Below are 21,147 nucleotides of genomic sequence, written 5' to 3' on the forward strand. Positions count from 1 at the left end.
TTAGAATTGATATGCTTCAAGCGGTATGTGGTTGTTTTTGTGCAGTTCCATAAAATTTCTTCCGGCTTTATCATAATCCCACCCGTTGTTGTGCAGACATTCGTGCGAATATTTCTCGTTCATTCCTGAGTCTTTCATGAAAGTTTTCAACATCTCCGTTCGCACGTCACACGGCGGTCGTGGCAACTGGTTGATTGCGGCCACCTTGGCGGCGTTTTCTTTCTTTTCGGCGACCGATTGGTTCCTGATATGGAGCATGTCGCTCAGTATTGTAAATTTAATTTCAGCGGAAATTGCGCAGGATATGCTTCTGGTGAAGGCGCGAACTTTACCACCGGCTTCTTCAAAAGTGCCGCTGATAACGTAACTGATGAACTCACTAGAGCAGAACGTGACATCACAAACAAAGCTGTCCATGATGTGTTTTGATAAGGGTAGCTTGCGCAACGCTTTCACAATTTCCTCTCTCCCAAAGTTATACTTTTTGGAATCGGACTTATTACAACCGACTCTGACTTTCTGTCGGTTGTTTGGTGTGCACTCCTTGCACACTTCCAAGTATTTTTTCATTGTAGAATCTTTATCATTGCTAGAAATTGTCAAGCTAAACTGTGAATCTTTACAGTAAAAGTTGCTTGCATCATCTGAGGTTTTTACTTTGTCAAGGCAACTGAATAAGTTTTTGACATGATTGATGAACACTTCTTTTGCACTATCAGAAAGCAGCATAAAGTTGCTTCCCATAGTTTTTGGTATTTCATACTCTGCAACATCTATTTTAACTGGAGGCTCATAATCTCTGCAGTTAAGTTTGATCAAGTCTGGAAAGAGTTTTCGCCAGTTGCTTATATCATTTACAGTTGCATCTTGACTGCTATCGTATAACTTAAGCTCAATTAAATTCCAATCTCTTAATGCTTTCAAATCTTTTACGATTTTAATGTGATTTTCAGCAACTGAGAGACGGTTAATATTGGGAAACATATCAATGAGGCTGTTTTTGAGAAAGCCAATTGATTTATAACTTAAGTTATTTTTTTCTAAATTTAATGTTGTGATTCTTTTATTTTGATCACTTCCTCTGAACAGCGAATCTAATGTTTTTACAATAATTGTAAAATACTCGCTTCTATGCAGGTTAATTCTGATACCTTGCTTCTTCAGAGTTTTGTCAAAGCTGAGACCGCTCAAGTCAAGAACGCCTTGTTCTAAATAGACCCGGCTTTTGATGCACTGCTTAATGCTTTCTAGTTGGTCGTCACGGTATACATCAGACTTTGCTGTGTACCTAACTACTTTCAGCATATCATTACCGAAACTGCTGGTAAGTTGACGGTTGCAACTCAACAGCGCATCTGCTTTGCCTTTTCCAAGCACATAGAAACTAGCATCACCGTTGAAAACGTGATACTGCCTGTATTCTATGGGAGCATCAATAATTTTACTCATTTTTTCAATCAATTGAGTTTCAACTTCATCTGCGCCTCGAAATACTTTTATTTGGTACCAGGCGTTTTCTACATCAACTTTTGACTTATTGATGTTGTTGAAGTTGTTTTTGATTGCGGCAGGAGATATTTTGATATTTTCTCTCCTGTCAATTTTAAACTTTCTTATTATTGATCCTCTGTTTCGGCTCAACGGGTCACTGTGAAATTTAATACATTAAAGTTTTGTTTTACAAGGTAGTAAAACCTTGTACTCATAACCAAAACCTTGTACTCAAAACAATTGAATTTTTATTCAATATTATATTTTGATAAATGTTTTAGTTATTTTTATTATTAGTCTTAAGAGTTTACGTATAATAAAAAAGTACAAAAACTTAATATTTCAATTATACGAAAAATAAGTTTAAAAAAAACAAACAACAACTTACAATTTCTTTTTGTGAGCGTATAAGTCTCCCTTCATAATGACACAACCGTCATTATCTATATCATTATTATTTTGTGGTCGTCGTTTTCCAAGGCGGTCATAAACTGTTTTCCTTTAAAATAGTTTTTGTTTAACAATTTAAAAGTTTCATTATCAAATCGAAAAAATATACCATTCATGAGGAACGGTCTATAAAGCGTTACAAACAATTTATAAAACCTGAGTTACTGTAGTCTCAAATTTAAATATAAAATAGAATATCATAAGTATAGTATTGAGAAAAACAAACTACTGTTGAATAAATAATTTAAAAACATTGCGATTCAATATTTGTATTCAAGCTAACTTTGTAAATAACCAACTTTCAATTTCATTTTTAAATAACTCAACTTAATTCTATTTAAACTAGTTGTTAATTAAAACCTTTGTTTTCCTAGACGACCCTTGACTTTGTAACATTTCATTTTGTTTTTGTAACGTTTTCTACCACTTTTGTACGATATAGAACATTTTTCTAATGTCTTAGGTTCGTAACAATCTCCGTGATCAACATGATGTAATGAGATGTTAAGTCTTTCATCATGATCATTGTTTTTTTTATGAGATTCTGAAAAATAGTTTGTTTCGACGTTTAGCTAATTTACATGACTAAAAATATTATAAAAACACATTTACCTAGGTAACTTAAAAACTTATATAACTTAATAACGGTAAGAAAAAACATCTTAATAATTTTATAAGAACACTGTAAACATTACCTCTGCTTTTAGGTGGTTTATATAATTGAATACTTTTCTTTTGAACTGTAATGTTTTTCATTTTTGACAGTAAATCTTCCATATTTGTCATTATTTATTTGCGTTATATGTTACTAAGCTGTTCTGAAAATACGCCACTAGTTAGTTTAAGTACAGTCATCTATTCATTTTTCTAAAATACATATATTAAATAAAAATTAGAGACATGTATCATAAAACCATTTTTGTTGTGCAAAAAAGTAAAACATGTTTCAGCTAATACTTATCAACTACTTTTGTTAGCAACTAATTATATCATAAACGTTAATTAAGTAGCTTTAGGTTTTATCAGAGTAAGATAAAAAGTAAGATCAATTAAGTAAGATCAAAAGTTTAAAATTACATAATTAATTTGTGTTAATGTAATTATAAACTGTTAATAACTGTTAAAAACTGTTAAAATTACGAGTAAATTCAGTTTGAAACTTGCTTTGTTATATTTTAAATCCCACAATACTAACTATAAGTAACAAATATAGTTTTATAATTTTTAAAACAATTGTAGTTACAACATTAAACTTTAAAATTATTTAAGTTAAAAGAAGCATAACTAACTTAAGCTTTTAACACAAACTAAATTTTACATAAATTATTATTTGGTGTGCTGCTATAATTAGACTGAATATCTGATGCAATACTACTCTAAAATACTAATTTACAAGTATGATTTAGTTATAAGTACTAAATTATAACTTAAATGTCCTTTCTCGAGAATTTTCTTAAACCTGTCGTCTCAATAACTATAGGTTTTTATATTTACTTATAAACAACTTTGTCATATTAATCTTACATTATATTATAATTATATTTTTTCTAACTATTTTATCAAAGTCATCAAGTGATATCTATCACTTAATACAATACACTTTTAGCTAGCTTTAATTCTAACCTAATCATAATGTAAACTAAAAACAAACAAAAAGTGCCTTGGTTTGTTAACAAAATTAAACTTGTCTGACTTTTTTTGCTTAACTTTTAATAAACAATGAGTTTTTATAAACTTTCATGTATTATTTTTTTCAAAGGTAAAACTATTTTGTTATTGTACTAGCCAAATCATATCTATTTATTTTTAGATACTAAAGTATAATAAAAACATGGTCAACTTTAGAACTTGAACAAACAATTTTTCATATAAAATAACAATATTAAACTTTAAGACTATTCCAGCTAGTAAAAAACTAATTTACGTAAGCTTCCGTACAAACTAAAACTTACATGTTGCTCTCTTGACTGCTAAGCTCAAATGAAAAAAATTTGATAAGTTCAACTATTTATACAAAAACTGCGCCAACTAGTGGCAATTGCGTCAGTATTCGAATATGGCCATTTTTTTGTCTGGCACCAGTACTCAGGGTTAAAACAATAAATAATGCAAGTAACTTCTAGCAACGTTCTGACTTTTTTTGCTTAACTTTTAATAAACAATAAGTTTTTATAAATTTTCATGTATTATTTTTTTCAAAGGTAAAACTATTTTTTTATTGTACTAGCCAAATCATATCTATTTATTTTTAGATACTAAAGTATAATAAAAACATGGTCAACTTTAGAACTTGAACAAACAATTTTTTATACAATTAACAATATTGAACGTACGAAAAAAAAAAGCGCTCAAATATTTGGTCCTAGGACCTGATGTACGAAAAAACCTTTCGGTTATTGAGTCATACACCAGGATACAGTTTAATGTCATGTCCAGGACAGAATACTAAACTTAACTAACTAAATATAACTATTTAAGCTAGTACAAAACTAATTTGCATAAGCTTTTGCACAAATATCGAAAGCCGTCCTCTAGTTTTTGTTTAATTTTATACATGTCAGTCTTATATTCAATAAAAAACTAAATTTTGCCAAATCTCGGTTCAGTTTATTTTCAAACATGACCAATGGGATTTATCAGTGCAAACACTTTTATTTCTTAAAATATTAGACTGTAGTCTAAATTAAACTATTTATCTATAATAATAATAAACTGAAAGTATCCAAACGAAAGTATGATATTTAAAATGATTGAGTTACAGTAAAGCCTTATGTTTTATATTATATGACCTTGATGTTTTAATGCAAATGAAATAGTTTTGGAGTAGGCAATCTAAGTATTATTTTTATATAAAATAATTCATTTATTGTAATTTATTTCTATTGTATTAGATATTATTTTATGATAATTAATACTAAACATCAATTTCTTTGCATAAAAAACTCTTCTATCAAAGGTTTTCGCATTCTTTTCTGCGGATATATCAGTGAAAACTTTTATTTTACTTAGACCATTTTTTAGCTTATACTTATTGATAATATAAAAACTTATTTTTTTTTAATTAAAATTTATTAAAATTGTAAAAGAAAACAACAACAAATAAAAGAGCTCAATTAAAAATTTGTTAAAATCAAGGGAAAAAATAACAAGAAAAGAAGCTTTTAGTTAAGATCGATAGTTCGTTTTAGCTTCTTTGTTTTTATTTTGTTAACAGTATTTTAGAATTGATATGCTTCAAGCGGTATGTGGTTGTTTTTGTGCAGTTCCATAAAATTTCTTCCGGCTTTATCATAATCCCACCCGTTGTTGTGCAGACATTCGTGCGAATATTTCTCGTTCATTCCTGAGTCTTTCATGAAAGTTTTCAACATCTCCGTTCGCACGTCACACGGCGGTCGTGGCAACTGGTTGATTGCGGCCACCTTGGCGGCGTTTTCTTTCTTTTCGGCGACCGATTGGTTCCTGATATGGAGCATGTCGCTCAGTATTGTAAATTTAATTTCAGCGGAAATTGCGCAGGATATGCTTCTGGTGAAGGCGCGAACTTTACCACCGGCTTCTTCAAAAGTGCCGCTGATAACGTAACTGATGAACTCACTAGAGCAGAACGTGACATCACAAACAAAGCTGTCCATGATGTGTTTTGATAAGGGTAGCTTGCGCAACGCTTTCACAATTTCCTCTCTCCCAAAGTTATACTTTTTGGAATCGGACTTATTACAACCGACTCTGACTTTCTGTCGGTTGTTTGGTGTGCACTCCTTGCACACTTCCAAGTATTTTTTCATTGTAGAATCTTTATCATTGCTAGAAATTGTCAAGCTAAACTGTGAATCTTTACAGTAAAAGTTGCTTGCATCATCTGAGGTTTTTACTTTGTCAAGGCAACTGAATAAGTTTTTGACATGATTGATGAACACTTCTTTTGCACTATCAGAAAGCAGCATAAAGTTGCTTCCCATAGTTTTTGGTATTTCATACTCTGCAACATCTATTTTAACTGGAGGCTCATAATCTCTGCAGTTAAGTTTGATCAAGTCTGGAAAGAGTTTTCGCCAGTTGCTTATATCATTTACAGTTGCATCTTGACTGCTATCGTATAACTTAAGCTCAATTAAATTCCAATCTCTTAATGCTTTCAAATCTTTTACGATTTTAATGTGATTTTCAGCAACTGAGAGACGGTTAATATTGGGAAACATATCAATGAGGCTGTTTTTGAGAAAGCCAATTGATTTATAACTTAAGTTATTTTTTTCTAAATTTAATGTTGTGATTCTTTTATTTTGATCACTTCCTCTGAACAGCGAATCTAATGTTTTTACAATAATTGTAAAATACTCGCTTCTATGCAGGTTAATTCTGATACCTTGCTTCTTCAGAGTTTTGTCAAAGCTGAGACCGCTCAAGTCAAGAACGCCTTGTTCTAAATAGACCCGGCTTTTGATGCACTGCTTAATGCTTTCTAGTTGGTCGTCACGGTATACATCAGACTTTGCTGTGTACCTAACTACTTTCAGCATATCATTACCGAAACTGCTGGTAAGTTGACGGTTGCAACTCAACAGCGCATCTGCTTTGCCTTTTCCAAGCACATAGAAACTAGCATCACCGTTGAAAACGTGATACTGCCTGTATTCTATGGGAGCATCAATAATTTTACTCATTTTTTCAATCAATTGAGTTTCAACTTCATCTGCGCCTCGAAATACTTTTATTTGGTACCAGGCGTTTTCTACATCAACTTTTGACTTATTGATGTTGTTGAAGTTGTTTTTGATTGCGGCAGGAGATATTTTGATATTTTCTCTCCTGTCAATTTTAAACTTTCTTATTATTGATCCTCTGTTTCGGCTCAACGGGTCACTGTGAAATTTAATACATTAAAGTTTTGTTTTACAAGGTAGTAAAACCTTGTACTCATAACCAAAACCTTGTACTCAAAACAATTGAATTTTTATTCAATATTATATTTTGATAAATGTTTTAGTTATTTTTATTATTAGTCTTAAGAGTTTACGTATAATAAAAAAGTACAAAAACTTAATATTTCAATTATACGAAAAATAAGTTTAAAAAAAACAAACAACAACTTACAATTTCTTTTTGTGAGCGTATAAGTCTCCCTTCATAATGACACAACCGTCATTATCTATATCATTATTATTTTGTGGTCGTCGTTTTCCAAGGCGGTCATAAACTGTTTTCCTTTAAAATAGTTTTTGTTTAACAATTTAAAAGTTTCATTATCAAATCGAAAAAATATACCATTCATGAGGAACGGTCTATAAAGCGTTACAAACAATTTATAAAACCTGAGTTACTGTAGTCTCAAATTTAAATATAAAATAGAATATCATAAGTATAGTATTGAGAAAAACAAACTACTGTTGAATAAATAATTTAAAAACATTGCGATTCAATATTTGTATTCAAGCTAACTTTGTAAATAACCAACTTTCAATTTCATTTTTAAATAACTCAACTTAATTCTATTTAAACTAGTTGTTAATTAAAACCTTTGTTTTCCTAGACGACCCTTGACTTTGTAACATTTCATTTTGTTTTTGTAACGTTTTCTACCACTTTTGTACGATATAGAACATTTTTCTAATGTCTTAGGTTCGTAACAATCTCCGTGATCAACATGATGTAATGAGATGTTAAGTCTTTCATCATGATCATTGTTTTTTTTATGAGATTCTGAAAAATAGTTTGTTTCGACGTTTAGCTAATTTACATGACTAAAAATATTATAAAAACACATTTACCTAGGTAACTTAAAAACTTATATAACTTAATAACGGTAAGAAAAAACATCTTAATAATTTTATAAGAACACTGTAAACATTACCTCTGCTTTTAGGTGGTTTATATAATTGAATACTTTTCTTTTGAACTGTAATGTTTTTCATTTTTGACAGTAAATCTTCCATATTTGTCATTATTTATTTGCGTTATATGTTACTAAGCTGTTCTGAAAATACGCCACTAGTTAGTTTAAGTACAGTCATCTATTAATTTTTCTAAAATACATATATTAAATAAAAATTAGAGACATGTATCATAAAACCATTTTTGTTGTGCAAAAAAGTAAAACATGTTTCAGCTAATACTTATCAACTACTTTTGTTAGCAACTAATTATATCATAAACGTTAATTAAGTAGCTTTAGGTTTTATCAGAGTAAGATAAAAAGTAAGATCAATTAAGTAAGATCAAAAGTTTAAAATTACATAATTAATTTGTGTTAATGTAATTATAAACTGTTAATAACTGTTAAAAACTGTTAAAATTACGAGTAAATTCAGTTTGAAACTTGCTTTGTTATATTTTAAATCCCACAATACTAACTATAAGTAACAAATATAGTTTTATAATTTTTAAAACAATTGTAGTTACAACATTAAACTTTAAAATTATTTAAGTTAAAAGAAGCATAACTAACTTAAGCTTTTAACACAAACTAAATTTTACATAAATTATTATTTGGTGTGCTGCTATAATTAGACTGAATATCTGATGCAATACTACTCTAAAATACTAATTTACAAGTATGATTTAGTTATAAGTACTAAATTATAACTTAAATGTCCTTTCTCGAGAATTTTCTTAAACCTGTCGTCTCAATAACTATAGGTTTTTATATTTACTTATAAACAACTTTGTCATATTAATCTTACATTATATTATAATTATATTTTTTCTAACTATTTTATCAAAGTCATCAAGTGATATCTATCACTTAATACAATACACTTTTAGCTAGCTTTAATTCTAACCTAATCATAATGTAAACTAAAAACAAACAAAAAGTGCCTTGGTTTGTTAACAAAATTAAACTTGTCTGACTTTTTTTGCTTAACTTTTAATAAACAATGAGTTTTTATAAACTTTCATGTATTATTTTTTTCAAAGGTAAAACTATTTTGTTATTGTACTAGCCAAATCATATCTATTTATTTTTAGATACTAAAGTATAATAAAAACATGGTCAACTTTAGAACTTGAACAAACAATTTTTCATATAAAATAACAATATTAAACTTTAAGACTATTCCAGCTAGTAAAAAACTAATTTACGTAAGCTTCCGTACAAACTAAAACTTACATGTTGCTCTCTTGACTGCTAAGCTCAAATGAAAAAAATTTGATAAGTTCAACTATTTATACAAAAACTGCGCCAACTAGTGGCAATTGCGTCAGTATTCGAATATGGCCATTTTTTTGTCTGGCACCAGTACTCAGGGTTAAAACAATAAATAATGCAAGTAACTTCTAGCAACGTTCTGACTTTTTTTGCTTAACTCTTAATAAACAATAAGTTTTTATAAATTTTCATGTATTATTTTTTTCAAAGGTAAAACTATTTTTTTATTGTACTAGCCAAATCATATCTATTTATTTTTAGATACTAAAGTATAATAAAAACATGGTCAACTTTAGAACTTGAACAAACAATTTTTTATACAATTAACAATATTGAACGTACGAAAAAAAAAAGCGCTCAAATATTTGGTCCTAGGACCTGATGTACGAAAAAACCTTTCGGTTATTGAGTCATACACCAGGATACAGTTTAATGTCATGTCCAGGACAGAATACTAAACTTAACTAACTAAATATAACTATTTAAGCTAGTACAAAACTAATTTGCATAAGCTTTTGCACAAATATCGAAAGCCGTCCTCTAGTTTTTGTTTAATTTTATACATGTCAGTCTTATATTCAATAAAAAACTAAATTTTGCCAAATCTCGGTTCAGTTTATTTTCAAACATGACCAATGGGATTTATCAGTGCAAACACTTTTATTTCTTAAAATATTAGACTGTAGTCTAAATTAAACTATTTATCTATAATAATAATAAACTGAAAGTATCCAAACGAAAGTATGATATTTAAAATGATTGAGTTACAGTAAAGCCTTATGTTTTATATTATATGACCTTGATGTTTTAATGCAAATGAAATAGTTTTGGAGTAGGCAATCTAAGTATTATTTTTATATAAAATAATTCATTTATTGTAATTTATTTCTATTGTATTAGATATTATTTTATGATAATTAATACTAAACATCAATTTCTTTGCATAAAAAACTCTTCTATCAAAGGTTTTCGCATTCTTTTCTGCGGATATATCAGTGAAAACTTTTATTTTACTTAGACCATTTTTTAGCTTATACTTATTGATAATATAAAAACTTATTTTTTTTTAATTAAAATTTATTAAAATTGTAAAAGAAAACAACAACAAATAAAAGAGCTCAATTAAAAATTTGTTAAAATCAAGGGAAAAAATAACAAGAAAAGAAGCTTTTAGTTAAGATCGATAGTTCGTTTTAGCTTCTTTGTTTTTATTTTGTTAACAGTATTTTAGAATTGATATGCTTCAAGCGGTATGTGGTTGTTTTTGTGCAGTTCCATAAAATTTCTTCCGGCTTTATCATAATCCCACCCGTTGTTGTGCAGACATTCGTGCGAATATTTCTCGTTCATTCCTGAGTCTTTCATGAAAGTTTTCAACATCTCCGTTCGCACGTCACACGGCGGTCGTGGCAACTGGTTGATTGCGGCCACCTTGGCGGCGTTTTCTTTCTTTTCGGCGACCGATTGGTTCCTGATATGGAGCATGTCGCTCAGTATTGTAAATTTAATTTCAGCGGAAATTGCGCAGGATATGCTTCTGGTGAAGGCGCGAACTTTACCACCGGCTTCTTCAAAAGTGCCGCTGATAACGTAACTGATGAACTCACTAGAGCAGAACGTGACATCACAAACAAAGCTGTCCATGATGTGTTTTGATAAGGGTAGCTTGCGCAACGCTTTCACAATTTCCTCTCTCCCAAAGTTATACTTTTTGGAATCGGACTTATTACAACCGACTCTGACTTTCTGTCGGTTGTTTGGTGTGCACTCCTTGCACACTTCCAAGTATTTTTTCATTGTAGAATCTTTATCATTGCTAGAAATTGTCAAGCTAAACTGTGAATCTTTACAGTAAAAGTTGCTTGCATCATCTGAGGTTTTTACTTTGTCAAGGCAACTGAATAAGTTTTTGACATGATTGATGAACACTTCTTTTGCACTATCAGAAAGCAGCATAAAGTTGCTTCCCATAGTTTTTGGTATTTCATACTCTGCAACATCTATTTTAACTGGAGGCTCATAATCTCTGCAGTTAAGTTTGATCAAGTCTGGAAAGAGTTTTCGCCAGTTGCTTATATCATTTACAGTTGCATCTTGACTGCTATCGTATAACTTAAGCTCAATTAAATTCCAATCTCTTAATGCTTTCAAATCTTTTACGATTTTAATGTGATTTTCAGCAACTGAGAGACGGTTAATATTGGGAAACATATCAATGAGGCTGTTTTTGAGAAAGCCAATTGATTTATAACTTAAGTTATTTTTTTCTAAATTTAATGTTGTGATTCTTTTATTTTGATCACTTCCTCTGAACAGCGAATCTAATGTTTTTACAATAATTGTAAAATACTCGCTTCTATGCAGGTTAATTCTGATACCTTGCTTCTTCAGAGTTTTGTCAAAGCTGAGACCGCTCAAGTCAAGAACGCCTTGTTCTAAATAGACCCGGCTTTTGATGCACTGCTTAATGCTTTCTAGTTGGTCGTCACGGTATACATCAGACTTTGCTGTGTACCTAACTACTTTCAGCATATCATTACCGAAACTGCTGGTAAGTTGACGGTTGCAACTCAACAGCGCATCTGCTTTGCCTTTTCCAAGCACATAGAAACTAGCATCACCGTTGAAAACGTGATACTGCCTGTATTCTATGGGAGCATCAATAATTTTACTCATTTTTTCAATCAATTGAGTTTCAACTTCATCTGCGCCTCGAAATACTTTTATTTGGTACCAGGCGTTTTCTACATCAACTTTTGACTTATTGATGTTGTTGAAGTTGTTTTTGATTGCGGCAGGAGATATTTTGATATTTTCTCTCCTGTCAATTTTAAACTTTCTTATTATTGATCCTCTGTTTCGGCTCAACGGGTCACTGTGAAATTTAATACATTAAAGTTTTGTTTTACAAGGTAGTAAAACCTTGTACTCATAACCAAAACCTTGTACTCAAAACAATTGAATTTTTATTCAATATTATATTTTGATAAATGTTTTAGTTATTTTTATTATTAGTCTTAAGAGTTTACGTATAATAAAAAAGTACAAAAACTTAATATTTCAATTATACGAAAAATAAGTTTAAAAAAAACAAACAACAACTTACAATTTCTTTTTGTGAGCGTATAAGTCTCCCTTCATAATGACACAACCGTCATTATCTATATCATTATTATTTTGTGGTCGTCGTTTTCCAAGGCGGTCATAAACTGTTTTCCTTTAAAATAGTTTTTGTTTAACAATTTAAAAGTTTCATTATCAAATCGAAAAAATATACCATTCATGAGGAACGGTCTATAAAGCGTTACAAACAATTTATAAAACCTGAGTTACTGTAGTCTCAAATTTAAATATAAAATAGAATATCATAAGTATAGTATTGAGAAAAACAAACTACTGTTGAATAAATAATTTAAAAACATTGCGATTCAATATTTGTATTCAAGCTAACTTTGTAAATAACCAACTTTCAATTTCATTTTTAAATAACTCAACTTAATTCTATTTAAACTAGTTGTTAATTAAAACCTTTGTTTTCCTAGACGACCCTTGACTTTGTAACATTTCATTTTGTTTTTGTAACGTTTTCTACCACTTTTGTACGATGTAGAACATTTTTCTAATGTCTTAGGTTCGTAACAATCTCCGTGATCAACATGATGTAATGAGATGTTAAGTCTTTCATCATGATCATTGTTTTTATTATGAGATTCTGAAAAATAGTTTGTTTCGACGTTTAGCTAATTTACATGACTAAAAATATTATAAAAACACATTTACCTAGGCAACTTAAAAACTTATATAACTTAATAACGGTAAGAAAAAACATCTTAATAATTTTATAAGAACACTGTAAACATTACCTCTGCTTTTAGGTGGTTTATATAATTGAATACTTTTCTTTTGAACTGTAATGTTTTTCATTTTTGACAGTAAATCTTCCATATTTGTCATTATTTATTTGCGTTATATGTTACTAAGCTGTTCTGAAAATACGCCACTAGTTAGTTTAAGTACAGTCATCTATTCATTTTTCTAAAATACATATATTAAATAAAAATTAGAGACATGTATCATAAAACCATTTTTGTTGTGCAAAAAAGTAAAACATGTTTCAGTTAATACTTATCAACTACTTTTGTTAGCAACTAATTATATCATAAACGTTAATTAAGTAGCTTTAGGTTTTATCAGAGTAAGATAAAAAGTAAGATCAATTAAGTAAGATCAAAAGTTTAAAATTACATAATTAATTTGTGTTAATGTAATTATAAACTGTTAATAACTGTTAAAAACTGTTAAAATAACGAGTAAATTCAGTTTGAAACTTGCTTTGTTATATTTTAAATCCCACAATACTAACTATAAGTAACAAATATAGTTTTATAATTTTTAAAACAATTGTAGTTATAACATTAAACTTTAAAATTATTTAAGTTAAAAGAAGCATAATTAACTTAAGCTTTTAACACAAACTAAATTTTACATAAATTATTATTTGGTGTGCTGCTATAATTAGACTGAATATCTGATGCAATACTACTCTAAAATACTAATTTACAAGTATGATTTAGTTATAGGTACTAAATTATAATTTAAATGTCCTTTCTCGAGAATTTTCTTAAACCTGTCGTCTCAATAACTATAGGTTTTTATATTTACTTATAAACAACTTTGTCATATTAATCTTACATTATATTATAATTATATTTTTTCTAACTATTTTATCAAAGTCATCAAGTGATATCTATCACTTAATACAATACACTTTTAGCTAGCTTTAATTCTAACCTAATCATAATGTAAACTAAAAACAAACAAAAAGTGCCTTGGTTTGTTAACAAAATTAAACTTGTCTGACTTTTTTTGCTTAACTTTTAATAAACAATGAGTTTTTATAAACTTTCATGTATTATTTTTTTCAAAGGTAAAACTATTTTGTTATTGTACTAGCCAAATCATATCTATTTATTTTTAGATACTAAAGTATAATAAAAACATGGTCAACTTTAGAACTTGAACAAACAATTTTTCATATAAAATAACAATATTAAACTTTAAGACTATTTCAGCTAGTAAAAAACTAATTTACGTAAGCTTCCGTACAAACTAAAACTTACATGTTGCTCACATGACTGCTAAGCTCAAATGAAAAAATTTTGATAAGTTCAACTATTTAAACAAAAACTGCGCCAACTAGTGGCAATTGCGTCAGTGTTCGAATATGGCCATTTTTTTGTTTGGCACATGTACTCAGGGTTAAAACAATAAATAATGCAAGTAGCTTCTAGCAACGTTCTGACTTTTTTTGCTTAACTTTTAATAATACTTCAAACATTATCAGCTAATTCATATTTAATGCAAAAACAAATAAATAAAACACTCTCTCAAGTTTTTCTGTGATAGTTTATACATATTACACTACTTTTCGTCAGAACTAAACAGTAGAACAATTCTAAAACTATGAATAAGTTTTTAAACAAAAAAACAAAAAGTTAAAACTAACAAAGTAATAAGCACAATAAATAATCAGTGTAAAGTAATAAATAATTAAACTCAAATACTACTAACGGATAAAAAATAGATAATTTAACTAAATAAAGACACTTTATAATCAAATTCCTTCTGTTTACACAGTTCTGGTTTTTCCAAAAATATAGAGATAGCCTCCAACTTCACGAGATCAAACACACTATTGCAATGATGGATTATTCTAAATCTGGATATGTCATATTTCCTAGCACAATCTCTATTATTTATTAGATGTTCTGCAACTGAAGATCTTTTTGCTGCGTTTTTTGTTGCTATTGTCTTAATTTCAGGTTCTTGTTCGATGAATTTCAATACACAAGCAGGTAGATGTTCTTTTATCCTGGTTTTTAAGTGCCTAGAGGTCTGACCGATATAGCTCTTTTCGCAAGAGCAATTAAACTTGTATACTACACAACTTTTGTCTTTGTCTGGTATCGGGTCCTTCAATTGCACTTTTAATAAATATTTTGAAAGAAATATAACTCTTGGAAGCACTTGATTGTAAGATGTTTTTGTTAAGTCTTTTAGTTTGCTCTCAAATATTCGTGATTTTTCTCCAATATAAGGTAGTTTTAATATTGCTGGGAACTTCTCCGGTCCAAATAGTCTAGGTTGATTTATGTTATTGTGGTGTGATTTTATCACCTTCTTAATCAAATCTGGTGGGTAACAATTTTTTATTAAAATTTCTTTTATTCTCTCAACCTCTGAATGAAGTAATTCTTTCGAACAGATTCTGTATGCTCTATGGTACAGCGTTTTGATTAGGTTTACTTTTCGTTTCTTTATAATTTAAACTTTTCGTTTAAGTTTATGGTTATTGTATTAAATCAAAGTTAGAGTTGAAACATTTAAATTCACTTATACAGATTTTTTAAAGCAGTTAATGAACAGTTACAAATATAAACCTTTAGCTGATACAAAAATTTAAAGCTGGAATTTAAAATATAGCAGAGATATTTGTTTTGAACATAAATGGAGTACTAATGCCTGCTAATTGTTTAAAACTCAGATCATGCAAAAACATTGAAGTTTGAAATGTATTCAAAGCAGATTGTATATTTCAAAGCTTTGAAATTTTAAAGTTGTAATTTGCTTATTTTTTAACGTTTTAATAAAGTGTTTGGTGTTTTTTAAAGCAGAATTTTGTGCTGAAAACGATGGTGAAATTTATTTTTGAAAAAAACAAGGTTTAAAAAAGTTAGAGCCAAAAGTTGAAAATTAGCTTTAAACTGTCAAAGCGAGAGAAGAGAGGCCTCGTGAATGTCACCAAGTGAATTTTTTGCACAAAGTTTTTATTTATTACGTAATTATACAAAAAATCTGTTTGCAGAAATTTCTAAAAAATTGCAATTCATTTTAGAAAAGTTTTCTTGGAAGTGCTAGGCCATCAAATTTTTACTTTAACTTTCTTTACATATGTATTTTTAGAGTTTACCTTTTATATGTTGCTTTAAGTAATAAAAAGTACTTAAAGTACAAGCACATACAATTCAAAAACAATGACATAGTATAAAAAAATCAATAAAATTTAAACTTGAACTGTTTATGCTTGAACAAAAAAGAAAACAAAACAAATCTACATTATCTGCATGTTGTCAAAGTTATTTAAATCAAGAGTCTTCTACTTTCTTATGATATTCAAGGGTATTAATTATCTTTTTGTTCACAATTTCAAAGAAAAGTCATTACCTGTATGTTGTCAAAGTGGTTTAAATCTACAGTCTTCTACTTTATTGTGATAATCTTGTTTTTGTTTTCTTTTTGTTCACAACTCCACAGAAAAGTGTTTACCTGTATTTTGAAAACTGTCTTAAATCAAAAGACTTCTACTTTATTGTGGTAATCTTGTTTTTTTTTCTTTTTGTTCACAACTCCACAGAAAGGTGTTTACCTGTATTTTGAAAAACTGTCTTAAATCAAAAGACTTCTACTTTATTGTGGTAATCTTTTTTTTTTTTTTCTTTTTGTTCACAACTCCACAGAAAAGTGTTTACCTGTATTTTGAAAAACTGTCTTAAATCAAAAGACTTCTACTTTATTGTGGTAATCTTGTTTTTTTTTTCTTTTTGTTCACAACTCCACAGAAAGGTGTTTACCTGTTTGTTGAAAAATTGTCTTTAATCAACAGTCTTATAGTTTATTATGAAAATCATGTGTATTTTTATCTTTTTGTTCACAACTTTAAAGAAAAGTCTTTACCTTTATTTTGAAAAAATTTCATTTGTTTGATTCACTCTATATTCATAAACTCACTAAAAAGTCTTATGTTGAGCAGAAACAAAATGGGCATCTATATTTAGATGCTAGATCAATCATCTTTCTAATTCCTAATCAATCCTCCATACTGCTAACAATTTTGGTGAACCAAGTCAGTTCTTGGACTATTGCAGCTCTTAGTGAGGTTAGTTTCTTATTTAATTAAGATAGATAAATTTCATACAAGATTATTTTTCAAGGTTGCCAAGCACTTAATGTTTCAGTAACACTCAATTTTAAATACTTAAAAATTACTTACATGATTAATTTTTGTTTTTGTAAACATAGAGAATCATTAATATAATTTAGAGCTCAAACTCAATTTATATCAAGTAAAGTACATAATGCATTAACAGCTTTTGCTGCTTAGTTTCTAATTATATTTAAATTAAGCTGAATTTTACAAAGGTACAATTTTTGAATTAATTACTGGCAGCCTTGGTATTCATGTTGTTATTAATTTTTTAAGTAAATGTTTTATTATTATGTTTTTATCCACTAATCAATTAAAGCAATAGTGTAAAATGCTTCTGTATAAGTGACATATTTCATTACATATAAACATATAAGAACACAAACAACATTTAGACAGCATGATCAACTGACTTATGTTTAGTTGGTGTTTTTGTATGTTTATATAACCAAGTTAGATAAAAGTCTGGTTTGTTTCAGTTATATGTAGTGATTATAATTAAAAGTGGTAATAAAGTTCAATGTTTAAACATACTATAAGATTGATAATCATTAATTAATTATTATAGTTGACAGAATTGTGATCAAAACTGTAACTAGCTGACAAAAACCAGACTGTTGTCTGACTATATATGATGTTTATAAAAAGACAATGTTGTATAGACATGATAGACTTAGTTTTAAGGAATATTAATAATACTTCAAAATAGTCTTTGTCTGGAATTTTAATTGTGTGACATTATAAAATAGTGTATCATAAGTATTTGTTTCATCTTCAACTTGATACTATGTGTAAGATTAAACCAAATGTTTTATGTTAGTTAATGAAATGCTATATAAAACAGATACTTATGATATACTGTTAAAAAATTCCAATGAAAGAATATTTAAACGATTAATAGTTAGTTTTAGATATAATATACAAGCATGTTAGCTATATTTTTGAACAAAAACTGTTCAAAACATGTCTAGAACTGTTAAATGTTTTTAGAATTATGTAGTACAGTGTAATAATTGACAATGCTAAACTGTATAAGAGTCTGGTTTGTTACTTAAAGTGGTTATAAAGTGTATTCAAAAGCTAATAAAAGAAAAAAATATTAACATTTAGAAACAATTGTTGATAACCCTTTAATGTTTAACAGAGTTATGATAAATAAACTGTGACTAGCTAACAAAACCAGACTTTTATCTGACTACATATGATTGTTATATAGACATGTTAAACTTAATTTTCTGGAATATCAATAATACTTCAAAATAGTCTTTGTCTGGAATTTCTATTGTGACATTATAAACTAACATAGGTGTTTATTTTATCTCAAACTTGATACTATGTATTGTGCAGCATTATTTCCAAGTGTTTTTTAGTAGTTTCATCATTCATACTATTAGATAGTGTCACAGTAAAGACTCTAAGCAAAGAATATTTTGATAATTAATAAAAGTTTGTTTTTTATACAAAATACAAGGATGTTAACTATTTTATTTAAATAAACTCTGTCAAAAACTGTTTAAAATATAAAATCACTAATATTCCTTTTGAATATTTTGTAACATTGTGTAGTAACTCAAGTGGTACTGTATTTTATTGGTTAAACAATATAGTTTTAGACAGTGATTGTTTAAATTTAAATATGTTAATAATTAGATAAGGTAAGTTAAGCCATATTTTAAGTGGATCGGCTGCAGTTGTAAGGCTTTGTATATGTTTTCATTCATAACATTATGAGGTGAAGTGATGATACAGCAAAATATTAAAAAAAATTACCAAAATACATAAAAATAAAATGAATTAATAAAAATTAAATCAATAAAAATTGTAATATATTAGCCAATCAGAAGCGACGTTATAACTGCAGCCGGACCTTAGAACTATTAAAGATGCAAGTAGTTAAAGAATTTTAAAATGAACAAAAATGATTTAACATCAGGTAGTAATTTACAATGCGTCAAAGTGATTTTTAATGTCTGTAAGGTACGCGGTCTAAGAGGTACGCACTAAATTATTAAGGCCCCCCCACACAAAATTTCACATTAGGGGGAAATCCCTAAAGTGAAAAAAGGGCGGGAAATTTTTGAGATTGATAAAAAAATTATTTTGAAGGCATTTCGCCGGCTCCGCCGGCGAAAAATTTTTCACTTTTACTCCCAACCATTTTTTCTTAAAAACCTAATTACGCTTGGAGCCCAGTTAGTAAGCCTGACAGCCAAACCAGATAAAAGTGTGGTACTGAGCTCTAAGAAGTAGTTCGGTTTTGAGTTAAAGTGGTAGCGGACAGCTTTCGTTATTTGTGCATAAGTCCTTCCGCTGCGAGTTCCTCCTCCGGAGAAACTCTAGCTCCCGGGACTTTTGCACAAATAACGAAAGCCGTCCTTTAGGCCGCGTCCTTATGCTGGTCGGCACCTAATTAGTTTTTTGTTTGATGTACGAGTAGTTACGCAAGTTCTTTTAGTATGTTATTTTTCTCTTATACACTAGCGAGTACCCATATGTATGTTTGATATTAAAAACATCTGAATTACAGTAAAGTTTTATGTTTTATAGTATATAACATTGATGTAGTACTCCAAATGGTATAGTTTTGGAGTAGACAATCAATTTATTATTCTATATATAACACTTCACTTATTGTAATTTGATTTATTAATATCATTCTATTGTGTTTTGTCTCATAAACTTACTAGTTGTACATACCAGTTAGTTTACCTATAAAAGTCTTCTATCTAGTTTATGTTTTTATTTAAACAGCCTTAGCTTTATTGTTTTGTTTATACTGTATGCTGTGAAGTAATTTAATTCTACTTATAGCTCAAAGTTAAGTAAAGACTGAACTGAATTTTAGTGCTATTAACAGATATGTTTAATTTAAAAGTGAAATGTTTAATAGTATATATCTATAAGTAATTCGAACTACTAAAAAGTAACGCAACAGTTTTACGTTGTAGTTTACTTTATCAGTTTCATTCCATTTCAATTCAAAAAGTTATATTAATTCAAGTTACTAAGTCTCATAAACAGCAAATAAATTCTTAGTTTAGTGTTTAATTATACTTTAGACCAGCTATTTTTCATGTTTTACCCCTTATTGGAAAATAATTACTCAACTAATCCCAATTTACACTACTTTAGTGCCTGTTACTTTATGAATCAGTTACTGTATTATTTGTTTGAGTTACACTAGTAGATTACTAACTGAGATTTAAGCGCCGTTAGGCTTCAAAGAGAAAAAAAATGGTTAAACTAAGCTAAAATTTTCCATTTACATAAGTAAGTATTTGCGTCTTAATTTATAACTAATGTTTGGACAACTTTTAAATTAGACACTTACAAAATACCGTTTATGTCCACAATTTTTCTGGTAATTTTGTAATGTTTTTTATTTTTGCATATTTACAATCATTACGTCATCACCCTGTAGTCTCATACAGTATAAACTTATTAATTTTTATTTACACTTTAGTTGTATATGGATATTATCTTTTGGATTATAAGTTATTAAATTAGTTTCAAATAAGACTAATTGTATGTACATAATAAGTATTGGATAAGGTGTATCTTAATTAAACGAACAGATGCAAACATATATGGCAATTAGATCTTAAATATTTTACTGTTGCGTATAAAGGATTCTAATTTTTAAACTACAATCAAATCTTCATACTTAATTATCATATTGTTGCGCTGGTTTATGTGATTGTTTCTAGTTTCATATCACAAACAACATGTGTATTTAACTATAAATTTAAAAGATTAATTTTTCAAGTAAATCAAATAAAATTTTCAATAATAAACGTCTTAAATTGTCCACACAAAGTTCTACAAATTGTATGCATTATCATAGTAACGAAAGGTTTTATTTTGTCTATTTAATTTTGGTTTTTGTTTTCGACTCGATATTAAATATTACAACATTTGAATTGAAAGTAAAGTTTTATGTTTTATAGTATGTATCCTGTGTTTTGCGTACTACAAATGATACAATTTTGTAGTAGACAACTCTGGTATTATTCTATAACTAACACTTCAGCTTACTTTTTAATTATATTTAAAAGTATCATTACATTGTAAT

General features: G+C 28.4%; 3 protein-coding genes across 3 annotated transcripts; all 3 read right to left on the reverse strand.

Annotated features, from left to right (window-relative positions):
* On the reverse strand, positions 1–1,914 carry LOC145842332 (nuclear RNA export factor 1-like). The gene is made up of 3 exons (XM_082949756.1): positions 1,880–1,914; positions 1,124–1,594; positions 1–994 (listed from the first exon to the last, which is right to left on the reverse strand). The coding sequence occupies exons 1-3, from the start codon at positions 1,912–1,914 to the stop codon at positions 1–3; spliced, it is 1,500 nt and encodes a 499-aa protein (XP_082805882.1).
* Positions 1,915–5,159: 3,245 nt separating this feature from the next.
* Positions 5,160–7,073, reverse strand: LOC145842333 (nuclear RNA export factor 1-like). Its single transcript, XM_082949757.1, has 3 exons — positions 7,039–7,073; positions 6,283–6,753; positions 5,160–6,153 (listed from the first exon to the last, which is right to left on the reverse strand). Exons 1-3 carry the CDS (start codon positions 7,071–7,073, stop codon positions 5,160–5,162), a joined length of 1,500 nt encoding a protein of 499 aa, XP_082805883.1.
* A 3,245-nt stretch (positions 7,074–10,318) lies between these two features.
* LOC145842335 (nuclear RNA export factor 1-like) lies at positions 10,319–13,045 on the reverse strand. The gene is made up of 5 exons (XM_082949761.1): positions 12,955–13,045; positions 12,620–12,803; positions 12,198–12,308; positions 11,442–11,912; positions 10,319–11,312 (listed from the first exon to the last, which is right to left on the reverse strand). The coding sequence occupies exons 1-5, from the start codon at positions 13,043–13,045 to the stop codon at positions 10,319–10,321; spliced, it is 1,851 nt and encodes a 616-aa protein (XP_082805887.1).
* Between the last annotated feature and the right edge of the window lie 8,102 nt (positions 13,046–21,147).

The sequence above is a fragment of the Thalia democratica genome, chromosome 8 (assembly GCF_965202585.1).
Source record: "Thalia democratica chromosome 8, ktThaDemo2.hap1.1, whole genome shotgun sequence".
Lineage (NCBI taxonomy): Eukaryota > Metazoa > Chordata > Thaliacea > Salpida > Salpidae > Thalia > Thalia democratica.

Excerpts from the sequence above, each read along its gene's own strand:
- LOC145842332 (XM_082949756.1), bottom strand. The coding sequence starts at position 1,914 with ATGAAGGGAGACTTATACGCTCACAAAAAGAAATT. Across the intron at positions 1,595-1,879 it reads TACGCTCACAAAAAGAAATT|GAGAGAAAATATCAAAATAT; the intron begins GTAAGTTGTTGT and ends TAAAATTGACAG. Across the intron at positions 995-1,123 it reads ATTAACCTGCATAGAAGCGA|CCTCATTGATATGTTTCCCA; the intron begins GTATTTTACAAT and ends TCTCAAAAACAG.
- LOC145842333 (XM_082949757.1), bottom strand. The coding sequence starts at position 7,073 with ATGAAGGGAGACTTATACGCTCACAAAAAGAAATT. Across the intron at positions 6,754-7,038 it reads TACGCTCACAAAAAGAAATT|GAGAGAAAATATCAAAATAT; the intron begins GTAAGTTGTTGT and ends TAAAATTGACAG. Across the intron at positions 6,154-6,282 it reads ATTAACCTGCATAGAAGCGA|CCTCATTGATATGTTTCCCA; the intron begins GTATTTTACAAT and ends TCTCAAAAACAG.
- LOC145842335 (XM_082949761.1), bottom strand. The coding sequence starts at position 13,045 with ATGACAAATATGGAAGATTTACTGTCAAAAATGAAAAACATTACAGTT. Across the intron at positions 12,804-12,954 it reads TAAACCACCTAAAAGCAGAG|AATCTCATAATAAAAACAAT; the intron begins GTAATGTTTACA and ends ACTATTTTTCAG. Across the intron at positions 11,913-12,197 it reads TACGCTCACAAAAAGAAATT|GAGAGAAAATATCAAAATAT; the intron begins GTAAGTTGTTGT and ends TAAAATTGACAG.